Source organism: Schistocerca piceifrons, chromosome X, assembly GCF_021461385.2.
Source record: "Schistocerca piceifrons isolate TAMUIC-IGC-003096 chromosome X, iqSchPice1.1, whole genome shotgun sequence".
Classification (NCBI taxonomy): domain Eukaryota; kingdom Metazoa; phylum Arthropoda; class Insecta; order Orthoptera; family Acrididae; genus Schistocerca; species Schistocerca piceifrons.
The window spans coordinates 294,267,386-294,286,593 of NC_060149.1; the positions used below are offsets into that span (position 1 = coordinate 294,267,386).

Sequence of the window (19,208 nt, forward strand, 5' to 3'; positions counted from 1 at the left end):
TGCAGCCTCATATAGAAGCTTTATGGTGAACTGCCTATGTTTTTGTTAATGGCCATAATTATTGCAATATTTTGAAATTAAGTAACTCATAATACAAAATTCTGATAATTTGCAATGAAAAATATGAATCACAGTGAGTTTACATTTTGTTCACACTAGGTCATATGTTACTCCATACAAAATGTTGCTAACATATTGATATTTTGAACCTGCAATGAGATCTATAACTCTCTCCAGTCTGGAGGGAATGGATTGTATGTACAGCACCCACTTCTGCCTGCACACAGCTGTTTGCAACAAGAGGGGACTATTCACAACATGGGGAGCCAGCGCACAGTACATATAGTGTTCTCTGGAGGTGTCTGTAACTAGATTGAGCTACACTGGAAGCCAGCATACAGGCTACCAGCTTTCTTCATGTTTTCACACTCAGGAAAGACAGCAGTTCTGTTGCGGTATGATTCAGTTTACAGTGATTCTCCTTCCCTGCTGAATCTTACATTGTCTAAAAGAATCAGCACACAAAATTCAGACTGCACTAGCTAAAGACTTAATTTTTTTCAATCATAATATGAATGGAAAACTACATAGGAATCCCCATTTTGAGATTCATTCTGGTGTTAAACCTAATCTTGAATCATATCATTCACAGGCTTGTTTATCATTCTTACGGAGATATTTTGTATACTCATCATGCTTGTACCATTTTTTCTCTTATTCCTCCAACATCTTCACACCTCAGACATTGCAGAATGAGACTTTTCTGTCTTTAAAAACTCTGTGCTCTGTTATAAATCTAGATCACAAGGGGTGAATTATCCTTACCATATGCTATTACATCCACATGACTAGCAAAATTTACTGTGTCTGATGGAAAGCCACTTGTGAGACAACCCATATGATACAGGTTGAGTCAGCTAAGACAGGCCACCCAAAATATTTGGAGAATGAGTAAATACTGGGTGGTTATAACTAAACAGCAGATACTCACAGTGGGCTGTAATTATCATATGGCAGTGAAACTTGGTAGATGTGCTAATGCATTAATGCAGAATGGATTTATGCTGGAATTACTATTAGTTCCAATTGTGATCACCAGGTGCAAATCTTGCATTGTACACTGTATGATGATATGACATCCACACTGTCATTTGACAAGCCATAATGTGAGTGAACAGTATGGCTATAGAGGAGAGATTGTGCACTGTTAGTGAAACTGTTGTATGTGAATGGCAGCAAGTACAGTGCTGCATTGAGAAAGTATTGCTGACTGAAAGGTCTGAGGAGAGGCCCGATGTTGCTAAGTGGTTCACAGAAGATGATAATGAAATTTGGAAACAAAGGTGAGCTTGGTATGGCACCTTGAAGAGGAAGGCCTCCTATCCCAATGGAAGTTACTGATAAGGTTGCTGTTGCTGTAACTGTCCATGCTGCTTGTGCTCATACAGTACCGTGACAACTGTCCATCCACTAGTCAACAGTGCTGAAAATTTTGCATTTTATATTACACTGGTACCTGCATAAGATACAAACAGTGCAGCAACTGAAACCTCATGATATGCAACAACATTCTGAATTTGCTCTTTGGTTTCTGGCACAGATCGAAGTTGTTGACCTGTGACTGAGGAATATGTTGTGGAGTGATGGGGCATATTTTACACTACAGAGTGTAGTGAATACACAGAAATGCTGAATTTGGGGTACTGTTAAACTGTGTATTGTCAACCAAGAGAAATTGCACTCACCGTATGTTACTGTGTGGCTGTGGACTCACAAGCACGTTTATTCTCAGTCCATTCTTCTTTGAAGATAATACACCCAGGGGGCCTGGCAGGTGTACCATGACACCTGCACATTATTGAGACTCCTTGTACAGCATGTGATACCTGCTTTGGAAAAGCACAACTGTATATAAACCCCCATTTTTATGCTAGGCCATCTGCTTAACACAACCTTCCAGAGGGTTACCAGAACATGACATGCAGGACTACCTGATCTGAATCCATGTGACCTTTGGCTCTTGAATATCTAAAAGAACACATTTACCAGGGACACATTCAGTCACTACCTGAACTGGAGGCCAGTATACAGGTACACGTTGCCGAGATTCCACTGGAATTGCTGTGAACAACTGTTGATCATATTGTTTTATGGATGCGGCATCTCGTTGACATCTCTGGTGTTCATATTGAACAAATGGTGAAACTGACAGTTAATAATAAAATCATCATTATGCCTTTATCATTTGTTTGATGCTGCTCATATTCCATTCCTAATCCATTATGTATGCAAACATTTCTGTGCGTGTATCTTGCATTCACAGTACCAGATTTGCCCATGGTGGCCAAAATTGGAACTATTTTTTTTTTCCAGTGTAAACTGGTTCCACACTAATGCATTAGAATATCAACCAAGTTTCATTGCCACACGATAATTACAGCCCACATGGCACCTCTGTGAGGAGCTGCTCTTTAATTATAACCACCCAGTACATTGAGATGCGGTTTTTTCCAAGTTATAGTGGACAATATGGCAAATTTCCTGCTGTTCACAGATTTTATTGTTTATAATTGCTGAATTATGACACTGGATTTAATTTTGTAACGGAACTATATGCTTTCTTGTGTGAAAGGAAGTTCTAAGAGAACTTAAACAACATAACATGTATGGGATAACAGTGTCATAGACCACTATCCTGTCATCAGGAGAAGTGCTTTCACAAACGTCTGTCCTGTTATACCAAATGTAAGCAAACACGTAACTCAGGTATGGTTCTTGAGTTTACCTGTGTGCTTGAAGCCCATCAGTCTGTCTTCTGCTGTTGTAGCAATCAGATAACTTACTCGTAAAGCCATTGAGACATTCACAATGTATATGACAACAAAAAAGTTAATATCGATTATGGTAAATGTCACCAAACTATTAGAACAGTGGTATGGTTGCATGCTGAAGAGTATCCAAATTGTATCAAGCACTCACGATCTGTCTTTGCAAACATAACAAAAAAAAAAAAAAAAAATTCTAGAAACTGGAAGTGTGGAGAGTAAAATATGCCAAGGAAAAAGGAGAGCAACTGATGAAAGAAATGAAACTAATGTTTTAGCAGCAGTAAAACACAATGCATGCCATGTCATCTTGAAAGTATGGAGGGATCAACCAAATGAGTGTTCTGTGAACACTACATTCCATTGCATTTCCTCTTGACATTTCACTGCATCTACAGCTTCGTGGCATTGACTTGCAAAATTGGTTATAGTTCTCCAGGTGGTATCTGTGGAAAGTGCAAAGTAATGCGGTGTATCTATGCAAAATTTTGTTTAAGGAAGAGGCATTGTTTACATGGGCAAGTCAGCCTTCACAATATATGTGCACTAATCATCAGTTGAAAATCCAAACTGACTCAAAGAAGTGGATAAAAACAAAGCTCTCATCCTATCAATGTTTGGTGCATGTTACTCAAGACCCATATCAATGTTCCCTGTTTGATTGATGAGAATCTAAATACACCCCAGTATCTCGAGTTCTTAAGATGTACTGCTGCTGCAGTTATCGGAAGATATCCCACTGGTCATAAGGCAATCTGTGTGATACCAACATGATGGATATCACTCCCATTCCACACTTGTAATAACACACCATTTTTAAGAGAGCATGGGAATGGTCACTCAGGAAACACAAAGTGGTCTACATGCAGCCGCTCTCTCTCTCTCTCTCTCTCTCTCTCTCTCTCTCTCTCTCTCTCTCTCTCTCTCTCACTCACACACACACACACACACACACACACACACACACACACACACACAAAGTTGCACACTTCGATACTTTTATCTGTAACAAAAATTCAAACAAGAGGTCTGTTAGGAAACATTGACAACCCCTGAAGACATGAAATGCCTTATAAAACAGGCCTGTGGTACACTGAGCTCTACACAAAATTCAGTATGCTGTATTGTGTCTCCAGAATTGCTTTATAGTGCATAGCTGTACTCAGGGTCAACACTTTGAGCACTTGATATGACAGGCCCGATAATAAAAAAAGGAACTGGAGCTGAGTTATGTGTTTGCTTACATTTGGCATAATAGGGCAGGCATTTGTGGAACCTCTCCCCCTGACAGTGGGATAGTGGTTTAAGATGCTGTTACCTTGATGTTATTTGATCAAGTCCCATACAGGGTATGTTGTTGAAGTTCTGTAAGAAGTTTCTTTCAAATGCCACTGAAAAAAGTATATAGTTCCATTATGGAAAAAAAAACAAAGCTATTGTCATAATCCAAAGACTATATATGATATAAATTGCTTGTGAACACCAGTAAATTCACCATATTATCCACCATAATTTGGCAAAAACCACACCTCAATATATTTATTCATTCTGGATATATTTGGCGTGGCCTGTCTTAGCTGCCTCAGTCTGTATACTTACTGGTATCAAACAACTGTCCAGCTTGCAGTGTTCATGTAGCAACTACTAAACTGTCTGTAGGAAAAAGTGATTAGATTATGATGATGGTGGTGGTACTGTGTGACAAGGCTTAGAGAGCATGGTTGTTGGTGCCATGGATGAATAGACACAGCAGTGATTAATAAAAGTATAAAAGTAGATTACTACCAAAGAACATGACCCACACTCTAGAAACCATAAGCCACACTGGCGATTTTGATTCTTTTTCCTTACGCAGCACTCGGTACTTGGCCGGTGAATAACTGCTCTGTGGTGTTACTTGGTTTCTGTCAGTGACCTAGTTCCTGCTGTTGTTGATATCTTGTTTTGTTCTGTACCTTCTATTCTCTTATTTTCCTTCTCCCCTTGTCTCTTGTGTTTCTTCCACATCCCCCTTCCCACATATTACATTATGAGGCTTCTGTTATCCTCAAGCCTTTTCTTTAGTTTATTTGTTCTTTTCCATCATTCTTAGTCCACATCACTAAATTCTTGTTTCCAGTATCATTGTTGTTGTCCATCTTTCTATTTTACATTTCTGACTTGTGGACTGCTTTACAGAGTCTTTGCTGCTGTGCAAAGCCCATAGTTTATTTCTGGTGGGGATAGCTTTAGTATGAAAGCAACTATATATGCTCATATTCACAAGACCAGAAAAGTTGTGTTAAGTATAATTGTGAATGAGAATTTTAATCTGTATCTATGAAAAGTTCACTGGGACATAAATTTTCAATGTTATGTGGCTCTCATGCTATTTCATGGAACTATATTGTAAGAAATTGATCATGGTTCTGGAAATGAAATGTTAATTGCAATAATATGTTCATTAACCTAAATGCACTGTATGATCTCTGAATTCTGAATACACAGTCAACCTGTAAACGTGGTCATGTGCATGTAGTATCTACAAGAAATTGTTATGAAAACACACTGTGTGTATTGACAATCTGTGCTTAGTGTTTAAGTGATTTAAGGCAATGAAAATATTTATTGGTCTTTAGTGACTAACAGATCACCAAATCTGGAGGGCTAATGCCTGTACTTGGTGAAGTGTTTAAGAGCTACTGCAATTAAAGTATACCAGTGTTGAACTCGCCCAATTAACTTTGTTGCTACTGTGTGCTACATTTTAACATACCAAAGAAAAATCTTTCGTTGTAGATAGTACTAAACAGTTTTATATTTTCAGGTGATGCCATTAGACATACCCTTGCACTTATTTTTGAGAAGTAACCAGATTTGTTAAAAAATGCCTTAGGAATGTGTAAGTTACTTTGAAAACCGCCCTTCTATAGTTCATCCTAACCCCGCAAAGCCTATTCTAGACATACAGTGGTTGGACAAAAATATGGAACTACCAAACACAAAACACATTAATTTGCCTAATACAGTGTATGAAACCTGTTGGCATTCAAAATAGCTTCCAGTCATGTCAGGATGGATAAATGCAGATACTATATGGTTTTCGAGGGAATCTTTCACCATTCTTCATGCAGAATAGTGGCAATTCAGGTAACAGTGAAGGAGGTGGATAGCAATCATGCACCCTTCTCCCTTCTCTCCAAAGTAGATCATAAAGGGTCAATAATGTTGAGATCTGGTGATTGTGGTGCTGAGGGGAGATGCGACAATACATTGTAGTGCCCACAGCATCAGCATTAGGGGATAAACATTGTATCATGTGATGGACCTGATCGGTCGAAATGGCCACACAATCCTTGGCAGTAATATGACCTTGCAGAGTAACAGTGGGGCCCTGGAATGCCATGTAGTCCTCTTATTTTTTGCTATGATCCTCTCCAATAACTGACCGTCATAATCACTCAGCACATACTTACTTCTGCATTGTGACTTAGCAGATGATGTTTTTCCACTTCCCTTTATGCAGTGTAAGTCTTTGATATGATGTCTCTTGAAATGCCAAACATTTCGGGTTCCTTGGCTATGAAAATGTCTACCATGTGAACATCAGCAATTTGCCCACTTTTAAATTCATGTAGCTCTGACATAATGCACTCCCAATTACATAGAACACTGTTCTTGCCGTAACTGACATTTGCAACATGTGGTCAACGTTGCACAAATGCTGTTCCGGTTGTGGTGAAATACAACAGTGCAACCTGTAAGCTTGGCTAGCATCTGCATTTATGTTAAAGCATACATTTCTCACAGTGCTTCCATATTTTCATCCAACTCTTGTATATTGTGTTTATTTTGTGTTCTAAAAGGTAAATGTAAAATTAAGTAGACACTTATATGTGAAATGTTTTGTATTTGTTTTAATTTCAGATTAATAGCACAATTTATTGTATCACTGTATAAGCTGTATGTGGAACTTTACTTCACGTACTTGGAAATAAATCCTTTAGTTGTTACTGAGAAGTCTATCTATATTCTGGATCTAGCTGCTAAGCTTGATGCAACAGCAGACTACATATGCCGTGCTAAATGGGGTGAGATTGATTATCCACCTCCATTTGGACGTGATGCTTTTCCTGAAGAGGCTTATATTGCTGATTTGGATGCTAAAAGTGGAGCATCCCTAAAGGTAAGCTGCCATCTCACTTGTGGATATGAGTTAAAATAGTTCCCTCAGTAATTAAAATTGGCACTGGTTTTGTGTGTGTGTGTGTGTGTGTGTGTGTGTGTGTGTGTGTGTGTGTGTGTGTGTATAGAGGGAGGGGGGGGAGGTGCTCATTCAATTTATTAATTTTGTGTTACAGTGGTTAGTGTGTAATAAAATATTCAAATATGTTTTCACTTTTCTTTAGCAGTAAATGTGACATTAATTTCCTGCATCAGTGTAAATCATAAAACTTAAAAACTTGGTTGTTAGATGTGAAACTTAGCCAAATTATAAAATATAACATATCATGAATTGTGCATGGAAACAGTGTTGCCCAAGAAATTTATGTTTATACTTCCAGTGAGTTTGAGCTATTCCAGATGGGTATGTCAGTTAAATATACCACTATTTATTCCAGTAACGGCTGAAATTCCATGAAAAACAATTCTGTAAACTCCGTTGAATGTGAATGTCGTTATGGAAAAGCTGCTTTCAGTGCAGCTTGTATGGGGGGGAGGAGGGAGGTGAAAGTTGTATTACACCAAACTTGCTCTGTTGGGTTGAGTTTAGATGATCAGGCTGCACTGAGTTGTTTGCTATTTAAGATACACGAGAGAGAGAGAGAGAGAGAGAGAGAGAGAGAGAGAGAGAGAGAGACCATGAAGGAATTATCCAAATGGGGTGGAAATCGATAGATATGATGTACATGTACAAGAAAACAAATGATTACAATTTCAGAAAAATTGGATGATTTATTCAATAAAAAGGGCTTAACAAATTGAACGAGGCAATAATGTGTAGGTTCATCTTATGTAAATGGTTAACCAGTTGGCATTGATTGGTAGAGTTGTTGGATGTCTTCTTGAGGGGTATCATGCCAAATCTGTCCACTCACACATATCATCAAAACCTGAGCTGGTTGGAGGCTCTGCCCATAATGCTCCAAACACTCTCAGTTGGGGACAGATCTGGTGAACTTCCTGCCCAAGATAGGGTTTACAGTACAAAGACAAGCAGTTGAAAATCTTGCCATGTCGGTTGGGTATTATCTTGCTTAATGTAAGCCCAGGATGGCTTGCCATGAGGGGCAACAGAACAGGGCATGGAATATTGTCACCATACTGCTGTAAAGATGCAGCAGGTGGCAACCAAACAGGTCCTGCTATGAACTGAAATGGCACACCAGACCATCACTCTTGGTTGCTGGGCTGTACAGCGTGCAACAGTCAGGTTGGTATCCCACCACTGCCTGGGGGCATCTGCAGATATGTCTTCAGCCTGGAATCTCATTGGCTGGAGTAGACTTGTCTTCATTCCCACTTAGAATCGAATCCTCCTGATGATGATCAGCAGAGACAGATCTGGAGACACTCCGGACAGCTGTGGTATACCAACCTGACTGTCATGCATCATACAGCCCAACAACCAGGAGTGATGGTCTGGGGTGCCATTTCTTTTATAGCTGGACCCCTTTGCTTGTCATCTGCGGCACTCTTACAGCACAGCGGTATGTCGATGAAATTCTATGTGCCATTTTATAGCCCTTTATGGCAAGCCATCCTGCAAGATAATGCCTGCCAGCTTGTAGTGAAGAGTTTCTGCTGCTTGTCTTCATGCTTGCCAAACCGTACCTTGGGCCACAAGGTCACTGTATCTCTCCCCAGTAGAGACCATTTGGAGCATTATGGGCAGGCCCCTCTGACTGGCAAGGACTCTGGTGATCTAACATGCTAATTAAAAATAATTTGGGATGATATCCATCAGGAGGATATCCAATAACTCTATCAATCAATGCAAAGCTGAATAACTATTTGCACAAGGGCCAGAGGTAGACCAATGCATTGTTGCCTTTCTCAGTTTGTGAAGCTCCTTCTCTTGAAGAAATCATCCAGTTTATCTGAAACTGTAATCATCTGTTTGTCCGTACATGCTCATCACACCTACCAATTTCTGTTCCATTCAGATAATTCCACAGTGGTGCACTGTTCTTTTTTGCTAGTGTGTCTTTGTTCCATGGTGACTCCTATGTGATCAAGCATTATCATATTGGAAATGGTGATACCATCTGCTTTTATGGAATTAGGAATTACATTAGCAATGAGATTGTAGTCTCCTTACCATTACGCTTAAAAAAATACCGTGACACAACCTTGCTGGAGAGTGAAAAATGTGCTTGGTTTGTATATTTACTACAGTGAATGGATGACTTGATGTCACAGTGATCATAGAAGAAAAGTGAATTAAGAATTGAGCTACAACATAAAATATTGAAATATCATTGAGAAGAAAGGGGAGTTTCCCAAAACACAAGTAAATGTGAATTCTTATTTCATGAGACACACATGAGTTGTTAACTATTTTTGTTCATTTTTATGAGACTTTTGGGATAGAAATATGCATTTCAGTTATGAATTTAAGTAAGTAAATTCCACTATCATGTATGGAAAGGATAAATTGCTACTCAGCATATAGAGAGGCACTGAGTGGCAGAGAGGAATATTGGAATAAGACTGGTAGATATTATTTGGCTATGGGAGTAAGTCCTTTGTTATATTCACATGTGCATAGCTCACCTCACACACATGGGGCTACTGCCATTTCCAGGTATTAAGGTGCAACTCTGACAGCATCTGAGATGAACGATGATCTTGCTTATGTTGGTAATGGAGGTAAAGAATACTCATATGTGTGTGGGAGGGGGGAGGGGGGGGGGGGAATGCGGAGTAGGAGTGGGGAAAGATGCTAGTGCTGCCTGTGGAAGACACAGAAATGTTGCAGGGACAGGATAATGGGCTCGGTGCAGCTTCGTGAAGAGGAATGGGGGGAAACAAGAGGAAAGGACTATGCAGATGCTGGTGAGATGGAAAGCATGTATAGGGCTGGGTTGGGAGCAGGGAAGGGGATAGGCAGGTGGAGGACAGGGACTAGCAAACACCAAGGCCAATGGGGTTACGGAAATGAAAGATATGTTGCAAGGAGAGTTCCCACCTTCATATTTGTGAGAGTAAGCTAGACAGCACAGGCTGTGGAGCAGTCACTGAAGTCAAGCACATCATGTTGGGCAGCATGCCCAACAGTTGGGTGCCCCAGCTGTCTGTGGTTCAATTTTTTGGGGGTGGAAATTCATGCAGACAGAGAACTTGTTGTTGGTCACGCACCTGTAGAATGACTCTTAGTGGTTACATCTCAGTTGGTAGATCACTTGGCTGCTTTCACAGGTCACTCTGTGCTTTTGATGATGTAGGATATGCCTGTGACAGGACAGGTGCAGGTGATAGGGGGAGGATGTGTGGGACAGGTCTTGCGTCTGTACTCATGTCCAAAATTAAAGCAACAAACTGCTACTTCCCCAATCTGTGTCTAATTCATGATATACTCATACAAAATGTTAACTGATGTCCCTACTATCGTTTTCTGCACAGAAGGTGGCGTTCCGGTCAATGGACAACTACGCCAACAATGGTGCAGGGCACCTATCAAATGGGGGTTGTGTTTGCTGTGTTGTCACAGATCCACAATCACTGTGTACACAGTCACAGGTGGTGCATTATGGCACAGAGAAGCTGCTTACCAGACACTGCGGTGGAAGACCTTAGGAAGAATGGAAGCAAGACAGTCGCAAACTGATGTGCCTGATGGCTTAACGTGAATCATTTTGTTGTATGTTGGATGTGGCGACAGTTTATAGAGACTGAAACACAATTCTGAAGACCAGAGCAGGGCTGAGCACATGTGACATCAGAAAGAGGGGACTGTTATTTGGCTGCAAGTGCACGATGGTACTGCCCTAGTACTACACAATGACTGGCATCTGACCTCGCGGCATCCGCTAGATGTGTTGTATCGAGGCAAAAAGTATACGGAAGGCTTTGGTAGAGTGGCCTATATTGGCTGAGAGCTGCTGTAAGTGTACCTCTTATGCATCTTCACAGAAGGGAATGTCTAGAGTGGTGTTGTCAACATGCCACCTGGACCGTCGAACAGTGGGCCAATGTTCTTTCCACAGATGAGTCGAGATTTGGTCTGGAGAGTGATTCTTGATGGATTTTGCATCGGGAGGGAACATGGAACACAGTCTCGGGACCCAAACATTGTTGAAAGAGACTGATATTGAGGTGGATCCCTAATGCTGTGGGCAGGGATTATGTTGACCACTCGAACACCTCTCCATGAAATTGTTCAGATGGGTGGGCAAGGTTTAACTGCTGTCAGGTACTGTGACGAGATCTTGGGACCTCATGTGCATGTGTTGCAAGGTGCTGTGGGCTGAAACTTTGTACTGATGGACAATAATGCTCGAACTCATAGAGCATAGGTTGCTGATGTTTTCTTGGTAACAGAAGATACTGCACGCATGACTTGGCCTGCTTGCTCTCTCGATTTGAATCCCATAGAGCATGACTGGGATGCACTAGGGAGATGGGTTGCATCAAGTGAGCATCCACCAACCACTCTCCAAGACTTGTGAGCAGATCAGCAGGAATAATGGGCATCATTGCGTCAACATGAGATTGATGACATCATTCACAGCATGCCCCGTCGTTGCCTGGCCTGTGTTGTTGTCAGAGATGGTCACGCCCAATATTGAGCACATTAATCAAGTGGCTGAAGTTGGTAGACTGCAACTGGCTCTTGTCCTGTGTGTGGCCACTGCCAGCCTCAGCAATATAACATAGAATCTTGCATATGTAGCCATTGTGAAATGATTGTTGTGCCGTGTTGTGTTCTGTCGAAATTAATACGTATATTAATGAATGATGAAGCAGTTCACCCATCCCAGGCAACACCAGAGACACTTTCCATTCTTTGGAAAAGAGCGAGCTGTGGCACTTCACAGAGTGGAGCAAGAAAAATAATTAACAATGTCACTAAATGATGTGAGTAGAACAGCAAAAATAAAGTTCCCCCCCCCCCCCCCCCTCTCTCTCTCTCTCTCTCTCTCTCTCTCTCTCTCTCTCTCTCTCTCTCTCTCTCTGCCAGTGAGATGATGAATAGTGATGTACTCAGGAACAAGAGTCAGCAGTGTGAGAATAATTCAGAAATTTTTGAAACATAATCCTGGGAGATTTCAATTAAAATTTTTCAGTTTGACATTCTGTGTATGAATTACTTTGAAATGGTCATTTTGTTTGTGTATGTAGAAAGCTCTGCTGTTGATCTAAGGAATTCCTGGTACTTTTTCCTTGCAAGGAAACTTTTTGGGACATTCACTGTTGTGTAGGTTAGGGTCCCAAGTATTTTCACATCCTGCAATTATTTATCAGTAATCAACAAAAATTATTTCCTGTGATCCATTGCATGACTAAATGCACAGTAAGAACCACAAGTATTGAAACAACTGTGTAGTGGAGGGAATAAGTTGTTTAGCTGGTATACTGAAAGTACTGGGTACAAATCATGTCACATGTCATTTTTTTAAACATCGTTATAGAAATGGCTGTCCTCATTACCATTCCGAATGATATATGTGCACTTAAAATTCAGCGTAACATTTGTTAATACATGTTCAAAATTTTAATCATTCTTTCTATTTCTACAATATAAGTTTTCCTACTGACTCTTCTTAAATGTTAATTGTTTATGGATACTGATATGGAATTAGTAGCAGCAAGCACCATTACTCAACATGAAACTATAAATTTTGATTTCATTAACTACTTTTGTAGACATGCAATATGTATCAGTTGACAGCCAGTACGGCAGCTAATAGTGAGCACTCCCAATGCTGTGTGGAGCAAAAGTTGATGTGAGTGTAGGTGTGCTGCCAGATCTGCTTGATGTAAGCGTTGCTTGTTCTCTCGTCACTGACCCTCACTCTTTGGCAGCCCATGTGTTCAGAGTCAGTGGGCTGAGCTTGCTTTGTCTACTCTCCCTCCTCTCCCCCTCCCCCCTCCCCCCTCCCCCCCTCAGAATTTGTTTTTGTCTTTGCAAAGAGACTGTAGAGAAAGGTGGCACTGATGCATTGACATTGACAAGCGGGGGTACCAGGTGAGGAAGGTACAGGCACTGTGAAAAACAAATAGAGGAAATGATTAATGTCTTTTCTGCAGAAGGGTAGATTACGGCTAATAGGCTGAAGAAAGGGTAGATATTCTCTCTGTAGGAGTGCAGTGGCCTGCTATAGTGGGATGTCCTTTGTGGTTGGATATATGTACTTCAGGAAGCATGTCAGAGTTGGGAGTGGGGGGGGGGGGGGGGGTGGCAAAAGTTCATTGGGTTAGGAGAGGTGGGAGGCATTCAGGGGAGAAGTTCTGGGATGGAGCAGTGGGTTTGAAGAGGGACTGGAGATTCTGCTGGCTTTCTGGAATGGGGTCACTGTGGCAAAAAGACCAGTATGATTGCATGTTGGTGCAAAAGGTAAGGCCTTTGGAAGGACTGATACTTCTGTGGGATGGAGGCTTTTGGGGGACAGGTTCAAGACTGTTTTGCAAGTAAATATAAAAAAAATAAAAATGTGATTACTGAGTATGCTGCAGGTAGGTCAGTGCATAGATGTGTGTGGAGAAAGGAGGTAGCAGATGTAAATACATTCAATGATTGGGAAGAGGGGGGGACTGTGATGTATAAGATGCATGATGCAGGTACAACCAGGGGAATGCACAAAAAATTGGTGGGGTGAAGTCACCTACCATACTCAAGTACCCACTGACTGACCACAAAGGAGCATGAGCACTACATTTGTGACTCGGTACAACCCAGGACTGGAGCAGCTAGATCACATTCTCCACCAGGGTTTCAGCTACCTCTCATTGCGTCCTGAAATGAGAAATATCCTCCCCACAATGATATTCCACTGCCTATCCAACCTCCGCAAATATTCTTGCCCATTCCAGTTCTATCATTGCTCCCAACCCATTGTCCCATGGCTCATATCCCTACAATAGGCCTAGATGTAAGACCTGTCTCGTACATCGACTGCCACGTACTCCGATCCTGTCACAGGCATATCGTACCACATCAAAGGCAGGGCCACATGTGAAAACAGCTATGGGATCTACCAACTTAAATGCAACCACTATGTGGGATCCCTTAGAGGCATCGCCATCTCTATCCACATGAATGGCCACCCCCAAATTGTAGACAAGAGGTAGTTGGATCACCCAGTTGCAAATCATGCCTTTCATCATAATGTGCTGACTTCAACAACTAATTCAGAGCCTATACCATCTGTACTCCGCCCCCCCCCCCTCCCCAAGTGTGCGCACGCCCACACACACACACACACACACACACACACACACACACACACAAGCTTTTTTGATCAACATTATTAATGTAGTTTCTGTGAAAGAGTGATTCATAGGCATATTCAGTCTCAGGTGATATTTCGCCATTTTTAACCCACATTCTACTTCATGTATGACATCTGCTACTAGCAGATTTTCTTGCTGATATTGTATCGAAAAAAAGAAAATGATAAATTAGGTGAAACAGAGGCATTGATTTCCAAAAAGTATTATACTTAATATTAATCCATCGTAAAGTGGATGTGATGATTTGTATACCCGTGGTCCCAGGTAGCTTTGCAGTGTGTGAAATAAGTTCGTGTAAAATTGTCACTCTTATCTTCTAAGATCACAACAAACATTACTGCCTCTGTATGCTGGTTTCATTGATAGGATACTAGTAAAAATATGTTGTGTACAAAACACTTATGAGTTCCACCCTAAGATATTGCTCAGTTGTATGGGATCCATACCAAAATGGTCTATCAGCAGACCCAGAACTTACACGTAGAAGTTGTTATTCCATCCCGGATTTTCCATTATTCCATTACTATACATGGTGTATTCAGTATTGTTAAGCCAGGAATGTAAAAAAGAAATAATTGGTCCCTGTTTGAAACTTTTGCAAGGAAATCTGCTTCCCCAAACGACAAGGTTGTTTCATAAAGCAAATTGAAGTTGAGAAAGTACACACAAGAGCAGCTGGTAAGGAAAAATTACTTACTGACCATGTTTTCTTAAGACAAACTTGTTTAACATCAAATGTCAAGGCACACATGTCCTGAATAATGCATGCTGTGATTGAGATGTGGTTGTTTCCGGCACTGGATGTAATTCTGTTCAGAGCTGACTGGTGTAGTGTAGTAGTTTCTCAGTGATGAGAAAAGTGTATGGTAGTTGTAATGGAGCATATTAATATTTTCTTGTTTGTGTTGATTATGTAATGTGGCCTCAAGTTTCACAGTGTACCAACACACTGACATAAAATAATGCTCTGATGGCTAACTCAGTCTGTTTTGTCGCAAAATATAGACTGTTTGAGATAATGAAAAAGAAATTCTTATTTAATTAATATGTATTATTGAATAATACAGATAATTTATAATTTAAAAGCCCTAAGATAGTGACACATTATAAGTCATTGCAAAAGTTACTGTTTTATATTTTGAATTTTGTGTGCAATTTTCAGCTTACTATTTTAAACAAAAGTGGACGGATTTGGACAATGGTTGCTGGTGGTGGAGCTTCTGTTATCTATAGTGACACAATATGTGATCTTGGAGGAGCTTCTGAGCTAGCTAATTATGGAGAATACAGTGGTGCACCATCAGAGCAGCAGACATACGAATATGCTAAAACAATTCTTAGCCTCATGACTCAGACCAAACACCCAAAAGGAAAGGTTAGTATTTATTATTTCCTGTTGCTAAGTCATTTTATTAAGTAAAGCAACACAGCATCTTACAATTTAACATTATTAAAATAAACCAACTTCAAAACAATGTCATATATAACAGACGTATCCATTTGCTATAATCTTTATTAACAATAAAAAGGAAACACAATATGCTATCTTAGTGAAAGATGCCAGGAAGAACTGATTACTTGTTATCCTCTGTCAAATCTGGGGATTTTATAATAAAAGTTGTGTATCTATACAGTCAATAGATATATTTTTGATACACCAAAATTTCTTCCATGTCAGACAAAATAAATAAATAAATGAAATCTCACATAAATGCAGTTGGATCCATGGTGTTAGAAATATTTTAATGGGGCATGCTGCAAGTAAATGAAATGAATTAATAAATGAATGTTTACTGTCTGGGATTGTATTTATAGATAGTTGTGAGTATGATCAGCTCAGGTTATTTGTGAGATGACTTTTTTTGGACCCAATTATCATCCACACCAACAAATTGACACACATTTAGATTTGTTTTAATGGTCCAAGCACTGCATGGAGATTCATCTTCATATTACTTTTGGCCAGCATTAAACAAATGCCTATGGTGTCAGCTATTTCATATACCATTAACTGCAGATTGTTCAATAAAATATTCTGCACTTTCTTGGTGTTTTCACTTGTTGTTGCAGATTGTTCAATAAACTATTCTTCACTTTCTTGGTGTTTCACTTGTGGTTGCAGTTTTGGAATGTCCTTTATGTGGACCGTCTTGAAGAGTAATTTGATCAGATTTGAATTCAGTCACCTCTTTCTTAACTGTTGATAATGCAGGAGCTGACGATTCATTATAGGTCGTCACTAACTTCAGATAAATTTTTGTTGGTACAAAAAACAGAATTTTACAATGTCATGGTATCCCAGTTTATTTTTATTTAATGAAACATTTTTGAGGTGACTTACAGAAAGCTGTATAAACTGAATTATTCTGCAAATCAAGTTGACGCTTGACTTAAGTTACTGTGCAACATGAACCAACACATCGGAACCAAAATTTCATTTATATCAACACTGCAGTACCATCTCAGGCTAATAATTTTCCACTTGGGCATAGCACATGTCAGAATCTGCTTTAGAACATGCAAACTTCTACCAAATGTGACTATTTTTGCTACAGATGACAAAACTTTTGAAATGCCGTTTGATAAAAATTTTAAATGATGGTCACAAATGTATCTAATTTCTTTTACTTATGGTAAAGTACCAATAATTCATGGAGAAATATGTGGCCTTGTTCTTAATACAACCAAAATGTTAATGAATATAGTACTTTACAAATTTCATACTGTCGTAATTGAAGATTGATCAGTGTTGTCATGTTATTACTTACTATTCGCACTGTACTTTACATCTGCTGAAAGACTGCAATTGTTTCATGAGCTTTATAAGCTTATCATATGGAAATTGGTAAGAACTGTTGTTTATCTGTTAAGATGTTGTCTTTGAGGAGGTCTTGACTAATTCCTATACACTGTTCTTAACTTCGTTATTCACTATCTTAGTGTTGATAGGATATTATGTTTGATAAGGGCAATTAGGTGTAAGTTTACTACTTTCATCGGTGTGTATGCAATCATTGCCATAGAATTGATACACTGGACTCGCATTTGGGAGGACGATGGTTCAAAACTGCATCTGGCCATCCTGATTTAGGTTTTTTCTAATTTCCCTAAACCACTTCAGGCAAATGCCAGGATGGTTCCTTTGATAGGGCACAGCCGATTTTCTTCCCCATCCTTCCCTAAACCGATGGGGCTGATGACCTTGCTGTTCAATCCCCTCCCCCAAATCAACGAGCCAACCAACCAATCACAGAATTGATAGCATTTAGGCCAATTTTACATATTACAAGTTATGGCAAAATATGGACTTTGTTTATCCTTCAAACTATTAGCAGTTTAATTTTTTCTTATTAAATTCGACATAGGTGCCATTTACAGACTTTTCACTTGTGTTGTGATACAGCACTGTTTCTCTGAACTTACGATACCAAAGTTTCCTGTTACATATAGCATAGTGTGCTTTGTGTATATGTATTTTAGTATGGTTTATTCTTTTTTTAATGATAGTACTAATTCAACATTTTTTGTTTTCAGATTTTAATTATTGGTGGAGGAATTGCAAATTTCACAAATGTTGCATCAACATTCAAGGGTATTGTCACGGCACTTCAAGAATTTCAACCAAAGCTAGTTGAGTATAATATTTCAATATTTGTAAGAAGAGCTGGACCAAATTATCAAGAGGGTTTAAGGTACAATGATGATGTTTTCTTAATTCTTAGTAGTGTTTATTTAATTTGTGCTCAAAGTCTGCGACAATAAAAATACATCATTGAACAATACAGAGGATGTTTCCATTTTAATATTCTGTCCCTTTCATGCTATTTTTAGGTTCTCATAGCCTCCATACTATACAAAGGTATTTAATAGATAGGGATAAGAAAAAGGCTTTTGTTTTTTGGCAAATTTTGTTGTTATTTTTGGCTGAGTTCAGTATTATTTTCTGATAGCTTATTTTTCAGTTGTATTATTTATTTTTGTCATATTTCATGGTTATTCTGTGTTGTGTTGAAAATGAACATATATTTATCAGTTATATTTATTGACATCATAGTCTCATTTAGTTTAAATATTTTTCTAAAAAAATATTTCTAATTCAGACCTATTAAATATAACAAGAAACATAACATAGCTCTGCATCCAAATAATGTTCAAAGTTTATAAAAAGAAAACATTATTGTAACTTCATATTTAAACTGCCCCTTCAGTGCAACAGCAGACATTTGACTGTTCAGATTTTCTACTGGCATGGAAAATTGCTATTTCACTAAAGTCTGAAAGGATCTCTATCTCTTCAGAATATTTTCACTGCAGAGACCTATAATTCTATTGTTGAAACAAGAACTAACTGCTGTGAATGCAAACTTGCATGTAACGGTGTCCATAATAATTGGCAGCTTAATTTGGAGATAAACGCATTTCACTGTTTCCTTCACCTCTGTCTGATGTATTTATCTTCAAATTTTTCAGAAGTTTGCTAGTTTTATCATGAAAAGTTGCTTTTCTGATAATAACGAATCCATCTTCAAACCATTTTAGCTTGGAATTGAGGTAAAAGTTTTATCTGCCGATGTCACATTTCCAAACTGTTGTGCATAGCAACTCATTTCAAAAAACAATGTATTTCGAGGAGACTTCTAATGCTGTCCATCAGTTAAACTGCATATTTTCGTCAGACGGAAATGTAAATACCAAAACTGCCAAATATGCCACACACAAATGAACATGACATCCACTTAGTTTCTATCAACCAGTCACAGCAGAGTACACGTGATGTCACACAGACCTTTTCCTGGCAGTAGAACACAACCCTGAGAAAGTTTACCGCAATATTTACTCAGTATTATTTTTACAATACAGGGTGTTCATAAAGTCTGGGAACACTTTCAATTATTTATTGCACAAGAACTAAACATTGTACAGATGTAATACATATTGCACTTTGAA

General features: G+C 39.2%; 1 protein-coding gene across 4 annotated transcripts in view; it reads left to right on the top strand.

Moving 5' to 3' along the window:
- The window catches only part of LOC124721223 (ATP-citrate synthase), a 173,300-nt gene that overhangs the window by 105,863 nt on the left and 48,229 nt on the right, over nucleotides 1-19,208 (top strand). For all 4 annotated transcript variants that reach the window (XM_047246077.1, XM_047246078.1, XM_047246076.1 and 1 more), the window contains exons 5-7: nucleotides 6,732-6,990; nucleotides 15,424-15,636; nucleotides 17,796-17,953. In XM_047246077.1, the coding sequence (XP_047102033.1) occupies nucleotides 6,732-6,990; nucleotides 15,424-15,636; nucleotides 17,796-17,953 (630 nt within the window). The remainder of the gene's footprint in view (nucleotides 1-6,731; nucleotides 6,991-15,423; nucleotides 15,637-17,795; nucleotides 17,954-19,208) is intronic.